We start from the raw sequence: 24,216 nt of genomic DNA, 5'->3' as shown, positions 1-24,216 counted from the left end.
AAATAAATATAAAATATGTTTATATACTGGCACTTTTACCGTAGCACACTTGGCTTCTCCTTACCATATAGAAAAGGTGGGTACCTTGGCCTGTAAATTGGCTATTTGACTACTTCATGACCGTATGTCCTGGCATTTGTGGAGATATGGGGAATTCCAAATGCAACATTTTCCTCTGAAAAAAATGCTTCGATTTTTAAAATGCCCAATTTCCCTTGGAAGTGAGGTTTGGTGGAAATGTGGTTGAATGTTACAGGGTTTTCAATCAACCTGGTAGACGTATATCTTAGGCCGAACAAAAAAATTGTGCTGTTCTGATAACCCGACCTATTCTATTTTTAACCTGCCGACCCTGAACTTTTTAGAGCTGTGTCATAACTTATGGAAAGGAGCTGGAACTGTCACATCAAAAGAAAAGAAGCTGGAACTTGGGGCGACTGTTGACGTAGAACTTGAACTTGTTTATTAAATACGGAACCCTGGCTGGGCCTCACGGCCTAGCCGCTGATACATCTGTTAGTCCTGTATCCGCGTGTTGGTGTCTGAGTTCGTCTCCGAGTAAAAACGTATATCCCTATAAGTTAGTCAATCCATTTATACAGCATCTTGGCTATGTCGGATATCGACGTCATAAATAATATGATAAGACAATACTTTGATTTTAACGACGTAAGAAAGGATATAAAAGTATAAATTATCACTAGCCCCAGCCCTGCGTTCAGGTCTGTGTGTTCCCGGCGTGATACGGCCTCCACCACAGCCCTGCAACGGTCTATGGAGATGACTGGCGACAATGCGGTCCAGATCCGGACCGCAACGAAAAGACTGTCTTTTTGGCCGAAATTCTGCTCTATCGGGGCAAAATCCTTTCCCTGCCTACCTTTACCTCCTAACCGACCCCAGAAAAGATGCGATTAACTTCTCCTAACGTCCAAAACTGCTCGTTTTCTGAAGCATAACATACTCGACAAGTTGTTTACCCATGGAGATCGCCATTTTGAATCTCGCCAGTTATCTCTATGGACCGTTGCAGGGCTGTGGTGGAGGCCGTATAACGCCGGGAACACACAGACCTGTACGCAGGGCTATCACTTGCGCATGCGTGGCTTGCTACAATTATTTTGTTTCAAAACCACGCCATGAATAAATTAAAATGATAACCACAGCAAAATGTTACAAGTGGTTGAAATACAATAAAACGTGGGGTGGTACGCAGATTACCTCCATAAGAAACAGTTATTGGGTGATTTTTTAAATGTGTAAACGAGAAAGACCATGCTGCCGTGCTGGTATTTCGTGGCGCCAGTATTGTTAGAGATCAAATAGAGAGGAATTGCACGGGATTTCTCTCGTCAACGGATGTTAATGTATTGTGCACGTAGGATATTAATTTCTTTTTACAAATTTTGAAGATTTGCTACGTTAACACTGAAGTAAAAGAAACAGAAAAAAACCTTCAAATCACGCGTTTGTTATTTGGTATTGTCTACCCTATTTTTGAAAACCATGTTATTGGAACAGCACAATATATTTTTATTTTATTTTATTTTGCCATATAGAAATACTAGGCTGTGTGGCCCAAGAAGGGATCACGGAAATGGCCATGTAGGTTTTGATTCAATGCCTGTTGAAGAGTACACCATATGTACATTATATGTACAACAACTGAACAAATACTTGACTTGATCCAAGTCTGTTGACACATAAACGCAGCAGCAATAGGAGGGGGGTCATAAAATGTTTGTCATCTTAAACAGGTGGGGGGTCATCAATTTTATGAAGGGGCAATGGGCCGGGGGTGTTCACATATTTTGACTGATGCACAGGAAGACTTTGCCGGGTTGGACCGGCCATATACTGAACGCTCATTAGTGATAACCAGAGACGCATGCGCAATACATCATATGATCGTTTTCGTGTTTGATATAGAACAACGAGGGCAACTTTGCTACAATCCTCCACTTACACGGTAAGTTATGTTTATGTCTTGCACCGTGTCAAAAATAGGATCAACCCGGTATGATATATTTTCAGGAAAGGGTGAAAGTCTGTGGAAGAGGATTGGGGGGGGGGGGAGTTCCACACCAGCTACCAGCTGCTGCCTCACTGGTAGTGAGAGGCGACAGCAAGTGATTACCGCGTAAGTATAGACGTCTCCGTACTCTACATCTGATTTTAATCAGATTGGATGGTGTCTCACCTTCGCAGCACTAAATAATAGAGTGTGGTAGGTAGCTCTGCATGGCAGGGCTGTGTGTTACCGGCGTTATACAGGCCGTATAACGCCGGTAACAGCTAACACACAGCCTGCCATGCAGAGCTATGTGGTAGGTAGCTCCATGACTAAATGCAGCGCAGCGGGGTGGCCTGCTTCTGTGCGGGTCATTAAAAGGTCAACCCGCCACGGATACAGGTTAACCTATATATGACCCGCTTGGACGCAGGCTACCCCGCCATGGATAGGTGCGTTTCCACAGCTAGGTCAACCACAGGATACCCAGACATCTGGTTGCTGTTGTTTGTATTGTTGTTTATGCTTATAAGTCACGTTTTTGTTGACCAACAAAATTCAACGAACATAACTGTTGTTGGTTCAAACGTAATGTAGATATCATAAGAAACGCTACAAGGACACTATCATTATTGTACCTCCCTGCCAACGTACTCTCTTCATATACGTACGAACAGGTTTCCTGGAAATGCCAGAATCCCCGTAATTCCACGTAATTCCATGAGATCTTGAAACTCCGGAATCAACCCTTGAAGGCGATACCGAAGGATTCAAGTATCTAGGCAACGGTTGCTAAGGAAAATTTGTCAAATCCACGAAAATTAGAGCTTTTGTGCACTTATTGACCCGAAGATGCAAAACCAAGGCACTCAAACCAAGCAGACGCATGGTTGCCGGTCATGGAACGCGTGACGTCATAGATATGCAGATTAGCACAGCATGGTTTTGAAAAGATTGAGCCACTCCAAAGTCGCTAAAAATCCCCTGAAATTTTACACAGTGATACTTGACACACTCCTTCACAGTCCCGGGCATGGATGTGGTCAGCCGTGAAACAAACACTGTTTTGAAATGGCAAAAAGTCTACTTTGTAATTTCGTACAATTTTAATTCCTATTCCTGCCATATCTCAAAATTTATTGAGAAATTTCTAAAACGTATGTTTAGCCTTATTTATCTTGGCGGTGTCTACAATTCTGTCAAAATTCATTTCAACAGATGGAAAATTGGCCTACTTGAAAGCTTTTAAGGTGGTTGGAAAGGCTAGAGCGTCAGTTATAAATTTCAACAAAACTATTAAAATATAAAAGTAGTCAACATTCTCTGTGGAATAAAAAAAACTAGACATTTGGGCACAAAGGCATTGCAGAGTTATAGCCTGTTAAAACTTCTGAAAAACTGACCAAATAAGAAGAAGTTGGGGAGTCCTTAGTGTATTAACTATGGTAGAGGTCCCCTAGCTTTTAATAAAATGTTTGAAAAGGGAAAGTCATTATTTGCTGTTTTTCAGGAAAGTTTGACAAGGCGGTGCTGGCATTCAGAGTGAGTGACTGCTATTGTAAATGCATTTTTAGATTCTTTGAGTGTCAAAGAGGTGTCAAAAGTGAGATTAACCAAAACAACTGCTCTATGACTTCAAAAGAGGGGTGCAAATATGGCTTGTTTTCAACATTTTTGACAGAATAATAGTTTTCCTACATAATTGTATACCAATTTAATCCAACTTTGAAATGAGATATGGACATGGGATTTTTACAGCCTATTAACAAGGTTACAGATAAGATTTGTACGGCACAATTTTCCTGCATTTGAAGTACTTTTTGAAAAATCACATTTTGAAATTTGAAAGAATTTTTAATACTTTTTTGATATATAAACCCATGTAAAATCATAAAAACAAATTTATTTACAAGTCCTGCCGTACAAATCTTACAATAAATAGTGTCAACATATTTATAAATAATTTGGTAATATTAATACTATCCAATTATTTAAATTCAAATATGTAAAAAATATGAAAAATTAAATTTTAATATTTACTGGTGTCATATTTCAAAATCATGGCTGAAAATATACAATTTTTATATTCTTTGGAGAAAATATTAACTAAGGGAGTTATCCTGAAAATTTGAACTAAATATCTTGATTCTAACACTTGAAATTTGACATTAACTCTGAGAAAAGAATTGGTGCAAAAATAGCCTTTCCAACCACATTTGCACAAGAGCAGAAGGCGCTAGTGCCTAGAAAACTATTTAAGTGGTAACGACACCCCAAAAAGAAAAACTAAAACCAATTCCTTAAAATACAAAATTCTACAATTATCATAATTTGAACATGTCTCAATTATCATAGCTGTCTAACCAGCAGTTTGCTTGGGAGATAGTTCCCACGAACATTGGGTGTCCCGTGTCTTATACTGTTCTAACACTGTTGGCAGCGGTGGTGGGATTGGATGACCTACATATGATTTGAAATCGTTAGAACAGCTACCATCACCAACCAGGTACACGTTCCGGGAAAGATGTGAAAAACACTAGGCTGACCTAACATTTATGGAAAAAACATCTTGTACAGTAGAATAAGTGGATGTGTCGTAATCCCAACCAGGCCAGTTTCTGTGTGGGGAAAAGTTGTAACACACTGACATCTTTTGATGAAATTTCAACATCATTCTTGTTGCACACCTAAGCACTACTAATCACCTTATTTTAAGAGATTAAATTTACATCAACTGTAAAAAACACATACAAATGCACAACTGAAAACAAATCGTTCATAGTTTATGCCGCAGACTACAACGTATAGTGAAACGACACTTGTGGGTGAAATTCAAAAATCAAATTTCCTGTACACAAATGTCCTTCTAGTCACCATATTCTATAGAAGTACAATCATATCAATTGTCAAACATATCTAAATGTACGGATATAGTTTTGTATTGAAAAAATGTTCATCTTCAAAGGACATGACAGATTTAATCAACTTTGATCAAGTGAATCTAGATATTTATCCCTAGTAAAGTTCATCAAACATGAAAATCAGCAACTCACTTTCATGCCATCCTTCAATGCTATCACGACTGATATACATGTATGTGTATATAATATATATATATATATATATATATATATTATATATATATATATATAAAATAAAGTGGTTGAAAATATATATATATATATATATATATATATATATATATATATATATATATATATATATATATAAAGTGGTGGAAAAACTGTTTAGATTATAAATGTATGAATAAAATAATCGCAATCATACCAATCCATAATCCAATGACAGTAGGTCAAATTCGTAAGACAATAGTTGTAAACATAGCCACAAAACAGCACAGAACAGACAGTAAATAGACGGTACACAAACAAAGTCATATTCATGAAAGAATAACATGGGAAGTTACTGTAGTTTACTTTAAGACATGACAACCTTACGTATTCTCTGTAAATTCTCAGTCACGACTTAGCTGAATTGCAGAAACCTGCAGGGAGGAGGGAAAGGACACACAGCTCTTTGCATAACGGAAATCCTCACCGTTTGAACTGTTTGAAATAACTCGACCATAAATTTCTGTCTCATAAACAAAAGTTTCGCTCTCAGTGCTGTTACATAGCATTTCTATTGATATCTGGCTAGTTGTCAGGAAAGAGTTGTAAGCTTATACAAAACTTATCCGTCTAAATAAATACAAAGGCTGGAATATAAATGAAAAATTTCAATGACTTTGTTTTCTCATGTCAATTAGCAATAAGGAAGAAATACATAAATATATATTTGTATTATAACTCTTAAAGATAAATATAAAATATGTGTATGTACTATAAAGTAAAGTATCCTTCAGATAGTATTATGGTGCAGTGACAGTGACATATCAGACTCAGAGCTTTTTGCCGAGGAAGAGGATGATGGTTGTAATCCATGAAATTGGCAGCAGGACAAGTGATGAAGAATTTTTTGAAATCTTCCGAGACACAGTATACAATGCATGCGAAATCTGTAAGAAGAGCAGGATATTGTAAATTTTGATTGACATTTAAAGCAAAAGTAATGAAAAAAATTATGAGTCAAATGTTGGCATTACAGGTCCTTTAAGCATCCTATGGCGCGTAATCCAGGCCAATATTAACACCTCTTTGACACCGAAACGTCGAAGGGCTTCACCGGACCGGGTAACTATGGAAACCGGTCAGTACATCGTTCACACGGCCCGCTAACTCCCCGGACGTTCCTATTCAAATCAACGCACTGATTTGCACTCACATCGAGGCATGTAATAATCGTGATAATTTCCTGATTCTGAATGGCTCAGCATATTTTCCTTTCCAGGTTAGAATGGAAGAAGTTAAAATATTGAAGCACCATCCAAAGGAATATTACAACAGACTTTGCACTTACAAGAAGTACTGCTTTCACTACTTGGATGAGCGACAGGTAGATTTCAAAGATACCTTTAACAAATTTCAGGTCAAGGAAGATTCATTGCAAGTACTAGCCATCGGGACAGGGAACGGTACGTAATGTCATTATGTGGTAGGTATTTCGCTGTTTTCTTAAAGATGGGGCGGATTTCGGACATGTTACTCGGTTTGAAAGAATGTACAAACAGAGCATGGATCTTTTACAATATGTGTAAGTAGATTATAATGGAGATATAGGAAACATTTAATCGATCAAAGAACATGCTTCTGTGAGAATGTTAAATCCCTGTATTCGTTGAGTTGAATGCACACCCATATTTGCAGACACAGAACGAAAGGCCTAATCAAATGCCTCTGAATTTGTTCATCTCGTATGCAACTTCACTTCTGCCAAAGCACGATATTTGGCCGTGAATGTAAGAGCATGAAATCACTGTATGAGAACAGAGCTTTTGTCAAAGCTATTAAAATCATCATGGATCCTTCCCATCCATTGGTGCAGCACTTTGAGGAGCTCCCGTCATGTCTCAGGTATAAAACTCTAGCTTTAAGAACACGTCGTGCTCGACTTAGTTATGTACCCTCTGCCATCCGACTTCTCAATCAGAGAATGTCTTAAGTCCACTGTTCAACACTTATTGTAATTAGTTTTTTTTCGTAACCTCGATGTGTATTATCCTTTTTATCACCGTATTTTTAATGTTGTTTGTCTGTGCCATTGCAAGACAAGTTTCCCATTTTAGGGACAATAAAGTTCAATAATAATAATAATAATAATAATAATAATAACTAATTCGGGATAATTGGATGGTAAAGTAATGTCTCGGTTTAATCTGCAAATGTGAGCTCATCTGCTTTTCTTTTTAAGTTATACACTTGTTTACATGACTAATTTGTAATATTGCAACATTCAGCTGTAAGGCACCTATTTTTTTTGAGAAATTTGAAAGATATGAAGATCCAATTATCCCAAATTAGTTCTAATCGTGTTCCAAATAAACAGTGCGAAATTAAACCAGACTATGTGCACATTTACCAAGTGAGGTTGCGGTAACCAACAAAGACGATTCTGCCAAAAGTTGGTCGTAAGTGGTTACTGTACTGGCATTTTTTCCCTATCAGCGTGTGGAAACGGTTCAGCGTGCGTTCATTTCGAATGTAGACGATGTCGCAAATTGGAAAAGTAAGCATATGGCAAATTTAGAGATGGCAGTGGGAACGTTTGTAGTAGAGAAGACCTGTTAGAATATCTTTTTGGGGTAGAAGGAGATTTCTGGTGGATATCATGGAGAAGGGAAAATAAGTGCTTGGCGATTTTCATTTCGTAAAAAGAGGACAGTTTTGAACAACTATTATTTTGCCTTCCAAATTTTCAGTATATTTAAAATGTCGGACTATCATATTAATAGTTATATGCAAAGTCATCCATGGTTACAGTTTATCACAATCGACTGCCCTTTCTTAGAAGTTCCCCATAGCTAAGCGAACGTAATTGAATGACGACGCACACACACACACATCGGGACAAATGCCATTCAACTAATACTGGAGTTAGTTTGTTTCTCGCCTTGCTTCACGATATTGATTCAATGTGGAAACAAATTTCGGCATTTTGCTACTACACAGGCGATGCTGACGTTCCAGTGATTGATATGATGACCAACAAGCAGTTCCACATCAACTACATCGTAGTGGAACCTGATGCAGCTGAAATAGAAAAGTTCAAATCACTGGTTGCATCGAAGCAGGAACAGGGAGACTGGAAAAGTGTAAACTTTGAGTTCAACCAAACTACGATTGAAAATTACCTGAAAGAGGCAAAGAAAGCTCAGGTCAAGGTCAACTTCGATATCATTCACGCAATACACAGCGCTTACCAGTTTACAGATCATGAGAAGTGTATTCGCTGATCTTTACGATATACTCGGAAACAGGGGAATCCTGCTTAACACCATGATTGCTGGTAAGCATATCTTTAGTGCGCAAATATTCTATCTTGAGCTTGGATGAGTATTTTTGTATGTCTGATGTATGTATGTATGTATGTATGTATGTATGTATGTATGTATGTATGTATGTATGTATGTATGTATGTATGTATGTATGTATGTATGTGTGTATGTATGTATGTATGTGTGTATGTATGTATGTATGTATGTATGTATGTATGTATGTATGTATGTATGTAGCAACACAAAACGCTGCCATTGTGATAGAAGTTGTACACCTATTGCTCATTTTATTATAAGTGGTAAACAAAGAGTTCAACTTAAAATATTGCTCTCTTTCTTCCGTAGAAAACTTGGCCAGACTACTCATAAATGTTCAGATCGAGAAAATATGCTTAAAACAAGTTATCTTTTAGAGCATATTTTTACCCATTACATCAGAAATTTGCTAGTCTGTAATTACCTGCTGGTGCACTTCAATTTGCGTCTGATGATAAGCAGACAGAGGTCATTCATTTGTATTCTGAAATTTTAGGGTTAAGTCGATTTTCTGTAAAATCATTTGTTTCTGTGTCTGTGTCAGTGTGTGTTCAAGATATTTTGTGGTTGATTGCTGATGAATTTGCCGAATAATCGGGTCAGTTTTCCTCTTTGAAATTGAGTGCTTGGTGATGGGTTGCGCACATACCGTCATTCTTGAGGTGAAGGTAAGGTGTAGCAATACATACTTTGTATTCAGTCTTATCTAGCAAACAGTGTGCCTACAACATTTGTCGCGGTATCCGCTTCCATAAAAAGGTGGAGATTGTACCTATTTTGTTTTGAAAAAAAAAGAGCAGAAGAAGACGTGTACATTTTAATCAGATACAGAAAAACATAGGCATATTTCAAAAATTACAAGAAAAATTTGAAGTTTTTAAAGGGTCATCTAGTGCCGAGTGCTAGGTCCGACTATTTTGTCTCAAAAGTGTAATAATTATTTGTAAATAGCAATGTAGTGCATACGCACCTAACATGGAAAGAGTTTAAAGAATTTGGCAGATATTCAAGGTCTAAAAAAGTGAGTACTGTGTGGATATCAGTTAAATACAGTAAAGTATACATGAGGACATAAGTACAACATGTCCCTTTAGGCGGAGCAGAGCGCTACATACAGCGCTAATGTCCAAGTGCAATTTCTTCGGTATTTTGGTGATAATGTTATAATTATACATACGTCACTAGGCCTGAAGTGGACCTGGTAGTAATCATTTTATTTTACAATGGCAGAACATTTTTTTTCCTATTTCCAACATCAATACGAAGCGAGATCTAGATGTACATAGCGAGTTACTTCTTAGCGATCGTCCCATGGGTCCTAAGAAACCGTCCAAAAGTGAGTGCGTAGAGCCATCCGCCAAAGGTACCAGGCTCGCGTGCTTGAATTGGAAGCTGACTGCTTCGGCAGGCCTTGGTATTCTGTTGTTCTCGACGGTAAATGTATAATAATATCGCACATTGAAAGGTAACGCGACATAGCACCACTTTCTCATTTGTAATTCTATCATGCAAGGAACGAGTTAGTGAAGTCCCCACCGATTCCTGTATCAGTGGTTAAAACATGAATATTGTGTTTGTCATTTCTTCTTTAATTCAAGGTTCTCAAGAGGAGGTTTGTGCCAAGGCAATGGAAATAAACCCTGGAACGCGCGAATGCTCAGGATCGACCTCCCTTCGCCGTATGATCCAAGGAAGTCTCCCTGATGTAGAAATCAACACTAAGTACAGGAAGAGCTACTGCTTGGTCGATGAATGTTTCAAAGAAGACTCGAAAGATGGAAATATGTTGCTTGACTTTTTTGTTCAAGTTGTTGATTTTAGAAAACATGTTAAAGGGGATGTGCTGAGTGACTTTATGGCATTCTTTCGGGCACATTGTTATGAAAAAGATGGTCAATTAATTCTTGACTCGGATGAGGAAGACATTGTGATTTTCAAAATATAGTTACATAATGTCACCAACCATAGATGATACGAAAATCCACTTAAAGAATTAGAATATCAGATAGGCAAGCACGTTTGAAATATCCATAGCTAGAGTAGAATAGTTTGCGAAATAGGTTTATAAGACTTAGTATGATCTGATTCAGGTTTGTTCAAATGATGTCAAATTTGCTTTTGTCGATTTTTGAAACCGAAGTCCTCGTGTTTGGTTGAAACACCTTTTCTGAAATTTCTGGTCGTATTGCTTTCTGATTTTATATGTATGTTCCCACAGATGCCTTGATTCGTGTGTGTACATAAACACTGCAGCTGGTTCTTAGTGTTTGTGTGTAGACAGTTATGTCATTGTGTGTGATTAGGCTTAAGAGCAAAACGAGACACACTGGAAACAACGGTATAGAAATTTCACAGATATTCTTAATGTGTACCTCAACGGACAATGTCCAACTGTCAGGAATTTCAAACTTATCCATTAGTGTTTGTACGTCTGTTAAAGTTTCACGGAAAATGTTACAATGCGCGGTACCATACAGCGACTCTCAGCAGGTGTCTTAGCTGCTGTGTGTATTAAGGTACTAGTATGCGCATCGAAAGTGAAAAACTTAAACTTTTGCTCAGAAATTCCTCAATGAAACTATCAACCATTCTCTCACCAAAGAAGGAAAACCAAGGGTCACCGTGCAAACTTTGGTACAGTGGAGAAGCAAATTACCCAACATTTACCGATATTTGAAATTCAAAGTGGCCGCCAACCCTATCTTAACTGTATGCGGAAAAATGAAACTAAGACGGCGAAAAGTTTCCTTACTCCAAGAGCTTCAAAATGAGCCCCAGTAAATGATAGACCAGGAAATCGATGTAATAAATGAGAGTCTGAATATCTGTCCTCTAGGCGCATTCTATAAAACTATGGGGGTCGCCTCAAAATTAAGTATTGTATCTTTTCTGATTTTTACATTTGTAATGCTCTGATCAATAAAGTCATCAAAAATAAAGAGAAAAAGAAGGGGGTGGCCCTGTCGTTTGATTTAGGGGGTCCTACCCCATATTTTTTCAGCTACAAACGGGCATTAAGTGTTGATTTTCACAAAGAGCATGCCCAAAACTTGAGAGAATACAGTCATCTGATTTTTGCATATGTTGTGCTGTGATCAATTTTGCAAAGCAAAATTAAACAGAAAACGGTGGTTTTCCGTCCCACTTGTTAAGTTTGGAGGTCCTGTAATATCCGTATCCCATGCATTTGTAACTACACACCGGTCTTTTATCATTTGGGATTATTTCAGAGACAAGCATGCCTAAACCTTGTCAGGGAATATTGTAATTTTCCGATTTTCGCATATGTTGTGCTTTGATTTATTTTAACGACAAAAATAAACAGATAAGGTGATCGCTTTCGTACTTTTTCAGTTAGAGGGTCGTGAAACTGCCCGACCTCGTGCTTTGTTGACTGCAAACAGGCTTACTTTTTTCAATTTTTTCATAATTTCAGCGAAATACACAGTAATTGTAGTAACTATTGTTGCTTTTCTAATTTGTACACACACACAACACACACACACACACATATATATATATATATATATATATATATATATATATATATATATATATATATATATATATATATATATATATATATATATATATATATATATATATATATATAAAATACAGTGGTGAATGAAAAGTGACCCATGCGGGACTCGAACCCACACCCCCCGTAGACATTACGGATGCTCTACCAACTGAGCTAATGGATCAGTCGGTCCAATGTGGGCGGTCCTGACTCTTAGATGGGGCTTTTCATTCTGTTGTGCGTGGATGGTGAGTAAACGGCTAAACTCATCACCTAACCTTTCAACCTAAGGATCCCGCGGGATTCTACAGGGCCTCGCACACAAGTCACCAACTTAGGAATCAGTTATTGGTAATGAGGATCAATCTTATGAATGATGAAAAGCCAGAGAAGGGTAAATTTGAAATGACTCACCATACGAATTTTTTATATGAAATACAGTGGTGAATGAAAAGTGACCCATGCGGGACTCGAACCCACACCCCCCGTATACATTACGGATGCTCTACCAACTGAGCTAATGGATCAGTCGGTCCAATGTGGGCGGTCCTGACTCTTAGATGGGGCTTTTCATTCTGTTGTGCGTGGATGGTGAGTAAACGGCTAAACTCATCACCTAACCTTTCAACCTAAGGATCCCGCGGGATTCTACAGGATATATATATATATATATATATATATAGGAGAGAGAGAGAGAGAGAGAGAGAGGAGAGAGAGAGAGAGAGAGAGAGAGAGAGAGAGAGAGAGAGAGAGAGAGAGGGGAGTACAACGAAGTATGGACAGACAAAGCACACCTGGCAACCAGACTAAAAGCGCATATCTCGTGGCAGGTGCGAAATAATGCAAAAATGCGTATGATGACGGTGAGAAGCTACGAAGCCAGAAAGGGCAGACAAGAGAAAGAAAAGAAAGCAGAATGAGACCAAACAAACACCGAAAAGCGTCAGAAGCGTAAGCTACGGAGAGACTTCTAACATACAGTAACACATAGACATACAAACAACGGCCTCGTAAGCAGAGATGCTCTTTGTCTTTCGTTTGGGCTTGTTGTTCTCCTCCGGCCATGGAAGTACTATTCCCCATTTTTATAAAAAAGGGATTTGCATTCAAATTTCGCGACTAGTAGTTTTATTTATATTTTGTCAAAACTTTGTTTTCTTACCTGTCAATTTTGTCAATTTTTAAACAGAATATGTGGTTCCTCAGGAGTATTCCAATTAAGTTGAGAATAAATTTGTATAAATTGTGCCTATTTAAATTTTTGAGAATTTCAACCTCATGTTTTTTCTCAATTTTCTCCCAAAACATGCTTTTGTTAAAGTGTTTGTCCTATACCAATCTGCATGTAATATTGCATGTAGACACATGGGATGACCCGAATCAGTTTTTTCTTAATGATGATGACATTTGCATATAAAAATTTTTGGGCTTGTCCATTGGTATCCGACCGCGGTAGCCAAATTTTTGGGGCTCTTTTCTCATTTTTGGTCAATTTTTGGGGCTCTTTTCTCATTTTTGGTCAAAACGTTTCAACTCAACAAAATTTCATGAAACTTTTCGCAGATGACAATCTCAGAAGATCATGATGATACTGTGAGTGTCATGTCAATTATCTGCTCATTTGCATATTTAATGAACTTTTGTAAGAAGCGAAATAACTCCACTCCACATAAATTCCTGCACCAAATTTGATGAGACATGCAACAGTGTTGATATGAGAGATATCTAAATATAGTCAGAAGCATTTGGCAGTGTCAAGTTAATAAATAGCTCATTTGCATATTTTATGAAGTTTTGTGATTAGTCATATAGCTCCGAAATAAATGCACCAAATTTGATGAAATTTGCTGCAGATACTGATCCGATAGATATCTAACTGTGGTGTAAAACATTTAGTGGTGTGAAGTTAATTAAGGGTTCATCTGCATATTGAATGAACTTTGTAATTAGGTATATAACTCTGAAATTACGGCACCTAATTCGGTGAAACCTGGTACAGATATTGATCTGATACACATCTAATTGTACTGAGAAGCATTGGGCAGTGTCAAGTTAATAAATAGCTCATTTGCATATTTTATGAAGTTTTGTAATTAGTCATTTAACTCCAAAATAAATGCAGTAAATTTGATGAAACGTGCTACAAATGTTGATCTGAGAGATATCTAATTGTTCCAAGAAGTATTGAGTAGAGTCATGTTAATTAAGGGTTCATTTACATATTCAATTAACTTTGTTATTAGTGATATTACTCCCAAATTACAGCATTAAATTTGATGAAACGTGCTACATATGTTGATCTGATAGATATATAATTGTCCCATGGAGCATTGAGCAGTGTCAATTTAATAAACACCTCATTCGCATATTAAATAAAGTTTTGTAATTAGTGATTTAACTCTGTGAGTACTGTGCGAAAGTTGATGAAACCTGCTACATATAATGAAATAACAGAGATCTGATTGTTCTGTGAAGCGTACTACTATTAATGAACTTGTTTTAAAACACGTGAGCTCATTCAGTTCACATCTGCTTTTTGTGTGAGGCACTGTGCTTGTTGCTGGCCTAAATATATATACTATATGTCGATTATTTCAGTGATATTTTATTGCTGTAATGTACATAGCATTTGTGTACAACTAACGTGACCGCGCGCGATCGAACCATATTTGTTCACAATATGGAGCTACCCTTCTAGTAGCTCCATGTTCACAGTGACAGTAAACTCAGCGACATATTGTCTCAATGTTCGTAGCCTTACATGAGTTTATAAATAGAAATACACCACTGAAGTTTGTTTACGATCTTAACATTTTACTGTTGCATGATTTTGAGTCTTACAGGGGCGTTTACAAAGTGCAGGTCCGCTTCCATCTCACTCCGATGGAAGTTGAGAAGACTTATGTTTACAAAAACTTATGTTTATCAACAAAACAGTCGCGCGTGCGCAGCGCGACGACCACTGCACTTCAAGGGAGCGTTCGGTTATTATGGCCGGGGTTGGGTCGGCAAAGTCCAGAGGAGGGGAGTCACCTTAAATTTGAAAATTACAAAGGGGAGGGGGGATGGTCATGTATTTTTCAAACAGCTCAAGGGAGGGGGTTCACTTGATTTTCATAAGTATCCATCCCTTCAAAAAGCAGTTTCAGTGTTCAAAAATATTCTGGGAATAAAGATTACCTGCATGATTTCATTCTCTGAAGTGATTTCACCCGTAAATCTGAACAAAGTATATTTATCTGTCACATGAACTCCTTATAGGCTTGTCTTCCTGTGAATTTAGCTCTCTGATGGCAATGAACAATCTTATCAGGCTTTGGCTGAGGTAAGGCAATGATTAGGTGCAACCTACTATGTTAAACTGAAAGCTGGCATACATCGAAAGGTTACCCCTTTTGCTGTTGCAGACACTGCTGTTGATATCTGACCAGTTTTCAGGAAAGAGATGTACAAAACTCATCTGGATAAAAAATAAACACAAAGACTGGAGTACTGTATAAATGAGAAGTTTCAATGACTTTCTTTATGTCACTTAGAAATAAGGAAAAATATATAAAAATACCTTTTTAACAATAACTCTTAAAATAAATATAAAATATGTGTATATACTGGCACTTTTACCGTAGCACACTTGGCTTCTCCTTACCATATAGAAAAGGTGGGTACCTTGGCCTGTAAATTGGCTATTTGACCCCTTCATGACCGTATGTCCTGGCATTTGTGGAGATATGGGGGAATTCCAAATGCAACATTTTCCTCTGAAAAAATGCTTCGATTTTTAAAATGCACAATTTCCCTTGGAAGTGAGGTTTGGTGGAAATGTGGTTGAATGTTACAGGGTTTTCAATCAACCTGGTAGACGTATATCTTAGGCCGAACAAAAAAATTGTGCTGTTCTGATAACCCGACCTACCCTATTTTTTACCTGCCGACCCTGAACGTTTTAGAGCTATGTCATAACTTATGGAAAGGAGCTGGAACTGTCACATCAAAAGAAAAGAAGCTGGAACTTGGGACGAGTGTTGACGTAGAACTTGAACTTGTTTATTGAATACGGAACCGTGGCTGGGCCTCACGGCCTAGCCGCTGATACATCTGTTAGTCGGGGGCCTGTATCCTCGTGTTGGTGTCTGAGTTCGTCTCCGAGTGAAAACGTATCTCCCTATAGGTTAGTCAGTCCATTTATACAGCATCTTGGCTATGTCGGATATCGACGCCATAAAGAATACAATAAGACAATACTTTGATTTCTAACGACGTAAGAAAGGATATAAAAGTACAAATTATCACTTGCCCTTGCGTGGCTTGCTACAATTCTTTTGTTTAAAAAACAAATCCATGAATAATTAAAATGATAATGACAGCCAAATGTTACAAGTGGTTGAAACACAATAAAATCTTGAGGTGGTACGTAGAATACCTCAACAAGAAAGATAGTTATTGGGTGAATTTTTAAACGTGTCAACGAGAAAGACCATGTTGTCGATGCCATGATGGTATTTCGTGGCGCCAGCATTTTTAGAGTCCAAGTTGAGAGGAATTGCACGGGATTTCTCTCGTCCAAGGACGCTAATGTATTGTGCGCGTGGAATATTAATTGCTTTGCAAAAATTTGGAAGATTTGCTACGTAAACACGGAAGTAAAAAAAGAAAAAAACCCATAAAATCACGCGTTTGTTATTTGGGTATTACCTACCCTATTTTTGAAAACCATGTTATTGGAACAGCACAATATATTTTATTTTATTTTATTTTGCCATATAGAAATACTAGGCTATGTGGCCCAAGAGGGATCACGGAAATGGCCATGTAGGCTTTGATTCAATGCCTGATGAGAAGTACACCATATGTACACTATATGTACAAAACTGAACAAATACTGGACTTGATCCAAGTCTGTTGACACATAAACGAACAGCAGACTGTCACGTTAGGATGAACGCGATGGACCACATGCACACCTACTAGTAACTGCTGCCGAGGAGAGCCAAGCGACTCGGGGCCAGTTTAAATATTGACAAATATTTAATTCATTACAATCTGTCAACCAAAGGGAACAAAGGAGACAAAATCAAAGCAGTTGCCTGTGATGTACTCAGGATAGAACAGAAAAACATGGAAACTCTGATCATCAATTATTAGGACACTGTTCAAAATATAGATAACAGTGACATATCAGACTCAGAACTTTTTGCCGAGGAAGAGGATGATGATGTTGTAATCCATGAAATTGGCAGCAGCACAAGTGATGAAGAACTTTTTGAACCTTCCGAGACACAGTATACAGTGTATACAAGTTCTGGAAGAAGAGCAGGATCTTGGGAAAAACTATTTTTACCGATGTTATATTGTATCTATGCACCGGTAATGGCCAGTGTTATCATTCAAAATTGGATCAATACTTACTCAAGCAATAGGAGAGGGGTTCATGAAATTTTTGTCATATTAAAAGGGGGATCATTAATTTTGGGAGGGTGCAATGGGCCGGGGCGTTCAATTATTTTGACTGATGCACAGGAAGGGTTCGCCGTCCCAACCCGGCCATAGTAACTGGACGCTCACTAGTGATAACCAGAGACGCATGCGCAATACATCATATGATCGTTTTCGTGTTTGTAATATAATAAGGAAGGCAACTTTTCTACAATTATCCACTTACACGGTAATTTATGTTTTGCACCGTATCAAAATAGGATCAACCCGGTATGAAAAGTTGTAACACACTGACATCTTTTGATTAAATTTCAACATCATTTTTGTTGCACACCTAAGCACTACTAATAACCTTATTTTAAGAGATTAAATTTACATCAACTGTAAAACACATTCAAATACACAACTGAAAACAAATCGTTTATAGTTTTATGCCGCAGACTACAATGTACAGTGAAACGACACTTTTGGGTGAAATTCAAAAATCAAATTTCCTGTAGACAAATGTCCTTCTAGTCACCATATTCTGTTGAAGTACAATCATATCAATTGTCAAACATATCTAAATGTACGGATATAGTTTTGTATTGAAAAAATGTTCATCTTCAAAGGACATAACATATTTCATCAACTTTGTTCAAGTGAATCTAGATATTTATCCATAGTAATATTCCTCAAACATGAAATTCAGTAACTAACTTTCATGTCATCCTTCAGTGTTTATCACGACTCATATATCCTAGTGTGATCATAATTTTAAACAAAAGTAATACAATTTTATGCAGCCGTTTTAAATGTATGTCCGCTTTTTTATAATCATTAATTATTAAAATAGCATAAAATATGCAAGCCACACCAACCAAAACTGTATAGTCCTTGCCATTTCCAAACAATATCTACATACGATATTTCATTCCAATCCTACCAGCCTTTCTTGAGATATAACGCCAACAGACAGGCACATCGACGCACTGACTGACAGACATCGATGCGATTTTAGCTCATGTGTGTGAACACATGAGCTGAAATTTGCACCAAGTATCGTATGATTAAAATATTCCACATTTCGAAGTTCATACATGGTTGTGTGGTGGAGAGCACCACCTACATGTACGTCTAATTTCTTTGAAGTCTTCTTGTCAAGCCTGGTTGTCACCCCCTTGTCAACGGGCGTAGGAGACGTCACACCACAGTGTAATACCATCGTTACCTTAGTCCACATAGTGCAATTGGTGTTCGGTATCTCCTTTTTTGCTGTATGTACAAACCATGTCGAACTTCATAGGCTTCAATTTTCTATTTCTCAATTACAAACATTTCCTATTGCAACACCGTTCAAATGTTTGGCGTCGGTAACACTAACCGAAAGGTAGTAGCTATTTTCTTTCGCGACGTCAAAAGCTGCGAATGTAGTTCGGAAACCGTCAAAAAAAAGTAAACTTAATTGTCACTGTTCTTTTTACAGTGAGATGTCACAGCTGACATTCTATCGTTGAACGCTGTCTTGATGAATCAGTGCCGGCTCTGCGTGAATGGCGGTGTGTTGGAAATGACCACTCCAGAGTTGTAGTTATTTACATTACGTAGCCTTGGACGAAGAGTTATAAAAATGTAAGTAAACGGAATGACGCATCGTACTCTAGATTATTTCCTGATTCTTATAGGCCCAGCATATTTTTCTTTCCAGGATAGAATGGAAAAAGATACTAAAATGTTGAAGCACCATCCAAAGGAATATTTCAATAGACTTTGCACTTACAAAAGTATCGTTTACACTCTGCGGATGAGCGACAGGCAGACTTCAAAGCTATCTTTGATACACTTCAAGTCAAGAAAGATTCATTGCAGGTACTAGCCATCGGGACAGGGAAAGGTATGTAATGATATTATGTGGTATATATTTCGCCTTTTTCTTAAAGAGGGAGCGGATTTCGGAAATGTTACTTGGTTTGAAAGATTGTACAAACAGAGCAAGGACCTTTTGTAATATGTGTAAGTACATTACAATGGAGATGTAGGACACATTTATTTGATCAAACAACATGCTTCTGTAAGAATGTTAAATCCCAATATTTGTTGAATTGAATATACAGGCACAAAACGAAAGGCCCAATCAAATGCCACCAAAATTGATGCATACAACTTCACTTCTCTTGATGCTGTTTTTGAATCAGACTTCGTGCGCCTTTACCAAGTGAGGTTGCGGTAACCAACAAAGATGATCGTGCCAAAAGTTATTCGTAAGTGGTTACTGTACTGGCCTCTTTTCCCTATCAGCGTGTGGAAACGTTTGGATGGGAATTTTCTCATCAGCAGGCTGTAAATTCTGCTTTCAATTGTCTACCCAGTCGCAAGCTTGGAACAAGCATGTGACAATTTTGAGATTATATTGGGAACGTTTGTTTTAGAGAGTGCTGATGAAAGATTTTTATGTGGGGGGGGGGGTTTAGACGATTTTTAAACGGTAACAAGAGGAAAGTTATGAAGTCATTATTTTGCCTTCCAAATTTCTATAATGTTTAAAACATTTTGGAATATCATATTCTGAAGCAAAAACACCCATGGTTATAATTTCTCACAAGCGACTGCCCCTTCCTCCTGCCACGTTCCCTAAAATTAAGCAAGTGTAATGGAATGGCCTTGTGAGGACAGTCTTGACGTACAATTTACGACACACATATATTGGGACAAATGTCATTCAACTTATACTGGTGTTAGTGTGTTTCTCGTCTTGCTTCACAATATTAATTCAATGTGGAAACAATATCGGCATTTTGCTACTACACAGGCGATGCTGACGTTCCAGTCATTGATATGATGACCGACAAGCAGTTCCACATCAACTACATCGTAGTGGAACCTGATGCAGATGAAATAGAAAAGTTCAAATTACTAGTTGCATCGAAGCAGGAACAGGGAGACTGGAAAAGTGTAAACTTTGAGTTCAACCAAACTACGATTGAAAACTACCTGAAAGAGGCAAAGAAAGCTCAAGTCAAGGTCAACTTCGATATTATTCACGCAATACACAGCGCTTACCACATTACACATCATGCGAGTGTTTTCGCGGATCTTTATGGTCACATTGGAAAAGAAGGAATCCTGGTTAACACAATGATTGCTGGTAAGTATGTCTTTGTGCATAAATATTTATTTTGAGCTTGCATGATTGTGTATGTATGTATGTATGTATGTATGTATGTATGTATGTATGTATGTATGTATGTATGTATGTACGTACGTACGTACGTACGTACGTATGTATGTATGTATGTATGTATGTATGTATGTATGTATGTATGTATGTATGTATGCATGCATGCATGCATGCACGCACGCACGCACGCACGCACGCACGAACGTACGTACGGTACGTACGTACGTACGTACGTACGTATGTATGTATGTATGTATGCATGCATGCATGCATGCACGCACGCACGCACGCACGCACGAACGTACGTACGTACGTACGTATGTATGTATGTACGTATGTATGTATGTATGTATGTAGCTAAAGTAAACACTGCCATTGTGATAGTTTTGTACTTACACCCATTCTTTATCTTTTCTGAAATACATTAAAATATTTAAAAAACATTAATAAAATAAAATAATTAGAGTTTAATGTAACATACAGCTCGCTCTTTTCCCAGAAAAATTCACCAGTTATGGCCAGACTACTCATACATGTTCAAATTGAGAAAACATTAAGAAAGACAGTTGTCTTTTCGAACATAGTTTTGTCAATTTTATTAGATATTTATTTCTCTGTAGTTACACACTGATGCTGTTGAATTTGCGTCTGCTATGATGATAAGCAGACAGAGATCGTTTAAAACGTACAAGAAAAAGTTATCTGGTGCTGACCGCTGTATGTGTTCGACTATTTTGCCTCGAAATTAAAATAATTATTTGTATAATTAATTGTACAAAGAATGTGACGAGGAAGTGAATTACTTAAATACAGTAAAGTATACACAAGGACATAGGTACAGCATATCACTTAAAGCGGAGCAGAGAGCTACATGCAGCGCTAATGTGCGTCTTTTAGGGTATATTGACGATAATCTTATAATTTTTTATATGTCATTGGGACTGAAAAGCACCCGATAGTAATCATTTTCTTACAATGGCAGGATCACTTTTCTTCCAATTTCAAACACCAATAGGAAGCGAGACATAGGATACACATCTTACAGCTTGAGAAAGAGGGAAATAGCTCGTGGCGTATCCCAGCAATCTTCCTATGGGTCGTTTGAAACCGTCCAAAAGTAAATACATACAGCCATTCACCAAGGGTACCTGCCTTGTGGTGCTTGGAAACAACCAACGGGCCTCGGTAAAGTTGTAATGTATTTAGCGCATGGAAATTATGTCGTTCTCGACGGTAAATCTATAATAATGTCGCACATTTAAAGGTAACCCCACACAGCGCCAGTTTCTCATTTGTAATTATGTTATGCGTTGTTAAAACATAAATATAGCGTTGGTCATTTTTTCTTTATACCAAGGTCCTCAAGAGATGGTTAATGCGAAGGCAATGGAGATGAACTTTGGAACGCGGGAATGTCCAGGATCAGCCTCCTTTCGCCATATGATTCAACGAAGTCTCCCTGATGTAGAAATCATCACTAAGTACAGGAAGAGCTACTGCTCGGTCGATGAATGTTTCAAAGAATACTCGAAAGATGGAAATATGTTGCTTGACTTTTTTGTTCAAATTATTGACTTCAGAAAACATGTTACAGAGGACGCGCTGAGTGACTTTATGGCATTCTTTCGGGAAGAATGTTGTTACGAGAAAGATGGTCAATTAATTCTTGACTCAGATGAGGAAGACATTGTCATTTTCAAAAAATGAGTCAAATAAAGTCACTATCCACAAATGATAAGAACACTCATATAAAACCACTCATTTAAGATACTTGCCTTAAGCAAGTATAACGACATATCAGAATTAAGCTCGAGTATTAACTTTTTCGAAAGATTTGTTTTTTTACTTCAATGTTTATCATAAATACCGAAATTGAGATTTTCTACCCAAACTATGTTACCCCTTTATTCAATTATGTAACGCCTTCATTCTTTGAGTAACCATTGCTACAATACTTAACTGTACATTCTTAATAAGAAATATTGCTTTGAAGAAAGTTATTTGGTTAAGTGCAACGCCACCGTAATTGAAATAATGATCAGTAGTACTTCATTCATTAAGCTGTCACAAAAGATCCGCTGTAGTATTGTGAGTATGTATTTCTAGTTTAAGTGAATACACGTAAGACAGTTTTGCAAATAGTAGGCGAATGATAGAGAAATATTTTATATACTTTCTAGATGTGTGTCTCTCGACACTCGTTAATGTGCCAAGAGCTTACTGTTGCAAATGGCGGGAAGATTGAACAAGACTTACTTTTACGAAAGCCCTGAGTAATCCTATGACGGTCTATAATATAACAAACATATGCAATAGGATATAAACATTCAAGGCATGGCTACCAAAACCACAGCTTTCGACTCTTTTTGGTCGGGGCTTATCGCAATTCTGGTTTCTCTGACTGTCCTTTGGTGTAGGCTAGGATATTCAGAGATGAAGGGAGGTTTTCACGATATTAATTGCCCAAGGCCTCAAAATTTAGTCACATTTCTGAACACTACTTTACAACGCCTTTCGGGTGAAATTTTTTAGATCATGGGCAATGATAACATCCAAACCACACAGGTTTGCGTTCTACTTGATCCTTCCGTTCAAGTACTAAAACGGCTCAATTGCACATTTGATGAAGATGGTGCAATGGTAAAAGGTAAGACATGACGGTGAATCAACCTCAAGTGATTGGCACCTACACCTGCAACACTGCATATTGACAACTACTAGTATATTTCGAGAAGCGAGGATGTAACATATGCGTAGCCAGTTGAGAGTGACATCGGGCAGCGTGTTGTCACAGGGTTTCACCGTCGCAATAAGTAGAATTCCATCTGCCGAAAACCTCAGCACTATCTTTTGTACAGTGAGTAAAATTATAATAGAAATCACTGTTTTAAACACCATCAGTAATGCCATATTAATCAAGTAGTCAGCAATAATCTTGTATCTTACTTTGAAAATATTACGATTTAAGTTTATATTATAAGCGAGATAAGCCTACAGGTATTGCGATCTCTCTGTTCCTTTGTTCATATACTCCGTAGTATGCTAGTGCGCTGCATGTTCTGTTTAAGGGTCATGTCACTACCTAGCTGTGGGTCCATAGCTGTGGTGTTTTCAGACGGAATTCATGCGTTTTACGGGCTGGTTTTGACTTTTACGATTTAAACCTCGCCACCACAGCTATGGGAAACTGCGTAGACTAATGTCCACGTTACGCCCGACAGCACCCGTGTCGCAACTTTGTTCGGCGATATTTCGAAAAGCTTCCATCCAAATTACAAATTGCCAACACTCATCGACAACTTGGTTAGTAGGGACTCACCAGAAATCCGCTTAAAATGCACTTAAATATCACCTTTTCTGTAGCTTTAACCGACATGACTACCCAGAGACCGCCATTTTGCTAGCGTAAAACTGTTGGTCGAGGCTCACTGCAGAACGTCACTACAGTGACACAGCGGTGACCTCTCAACTTATAAACACAAACTGAGATATTGTGGCCGGCATCCGCGCCCCTAGCTGCATAGCTCGAGGTTTTGCCTGGTTTCGCCGTCTGACCCAAATACCCAGGCAAAACCTCGAGCTACTGTACTGCAGCTAGGGGCGCGGATGCCGGTCACAATATCTCAGTTTGTGTTTGTAAGTTGAGAGGTCACCGCCTACGT

The 24,216-nt window shown here is 37.9% G+C and overlaps 1 protein-coding gene across 3 annotated transcripts; it reads left to right on the top strand.

The window, feature by feature from the left end:
- The first annotated feature begins 1,902 nt into the window (after positions 1-1,902).
- LOC139115967 (histamine N-methyltransferase-like) lies at positions 1,903-22,362 on the top strand. 3 transcript variants are annotated; one of them, XR_011548209.1, is made up of 4 exons: positions 1,903-1,969; positions 6,362-6,545; positions 8,080-8,416; positions 10,040-11,901. XR_011548209.1 is itself a non-coding variant. In XM_070678445.1 (4 exons), exons 2-4 carry the CDS (start codon positions 6,368-6,370, stop codon positions 22,259-22,261), a joined length of 864 nt encoding a protein of 287 aa, XP_070534546.1. In that variant the 5' UTR covers positions 1,910-1,969; positions 6,362-6,367; the 3' UTR covers positions 22,262-22,362. The 3 variants fall into 3 exon arrangements, 2 of the variants coding, with proteins under 2 accessions (XP_070534546.1, XP_070534545.1); XM_070678445.1 differs by lacking the exons at positions 8,080-8,416; positions 10,040-11,901 and adding exons at positions 20,186-20,521; positions 21,912-22,362 and having other exon boundaries at positions 1,910-1,969; XM_070678444.1 differs by lacking the exons at positions 1,903-1,969; positions 8,080-8,416; positions 10,040-11,901 and adding exons at positions 5,835-6,031; positions 20,186-20,521; positions 21,912-22,362.
- Positions 22,363-24,216: the final 1,854 nt, after the last annotated feature.

This window comes from Ptychodera flava, chromosome 17 (assembly GCF_041260155.1).
Source record: "Ptychodera flava strain L36383 chromosome 17, AS_Pfla_20210202, whole genome shotgun sequence".
In the NCBI taxonomy this organism is placed as follows: domain Eukaryota; kingdom Metazoa; phylum Hemichordata; class Enteropneusta; family Ptychoderidae; genus Ptychodera; species Ptychodera flava.
The sequence above is the reverse complement of the archived record's forward strand: the minus strand, read 5'-3'. Positions and strand labels throughout refer to the sequence as shown.

Bases quoted from the DNA above. Each gene is read 5' to 3' on its own strand.
- LOC139115967 (XM_070678444.1), top strand. From the start codon at position 5,954: ATGAAATTGGCAGCAGGACAAGTGATGAAGAATTTTTTGAAATCTTCC. The intron at 6,032-6,361 runs GTAAGAAGAGCA...TTTCCTTTCCAG, and splicing joins ATACAATGCATGCGAAATCT to GTTAGAATGGAAGAAGTTAA. The intron at 6,546-20,185 runs GTACGTAATGTC...GCTACTACACAG, and splicing joins AGCCATCGGGACAGGGAACG to GCGATGCTGACGTTCCAGTC.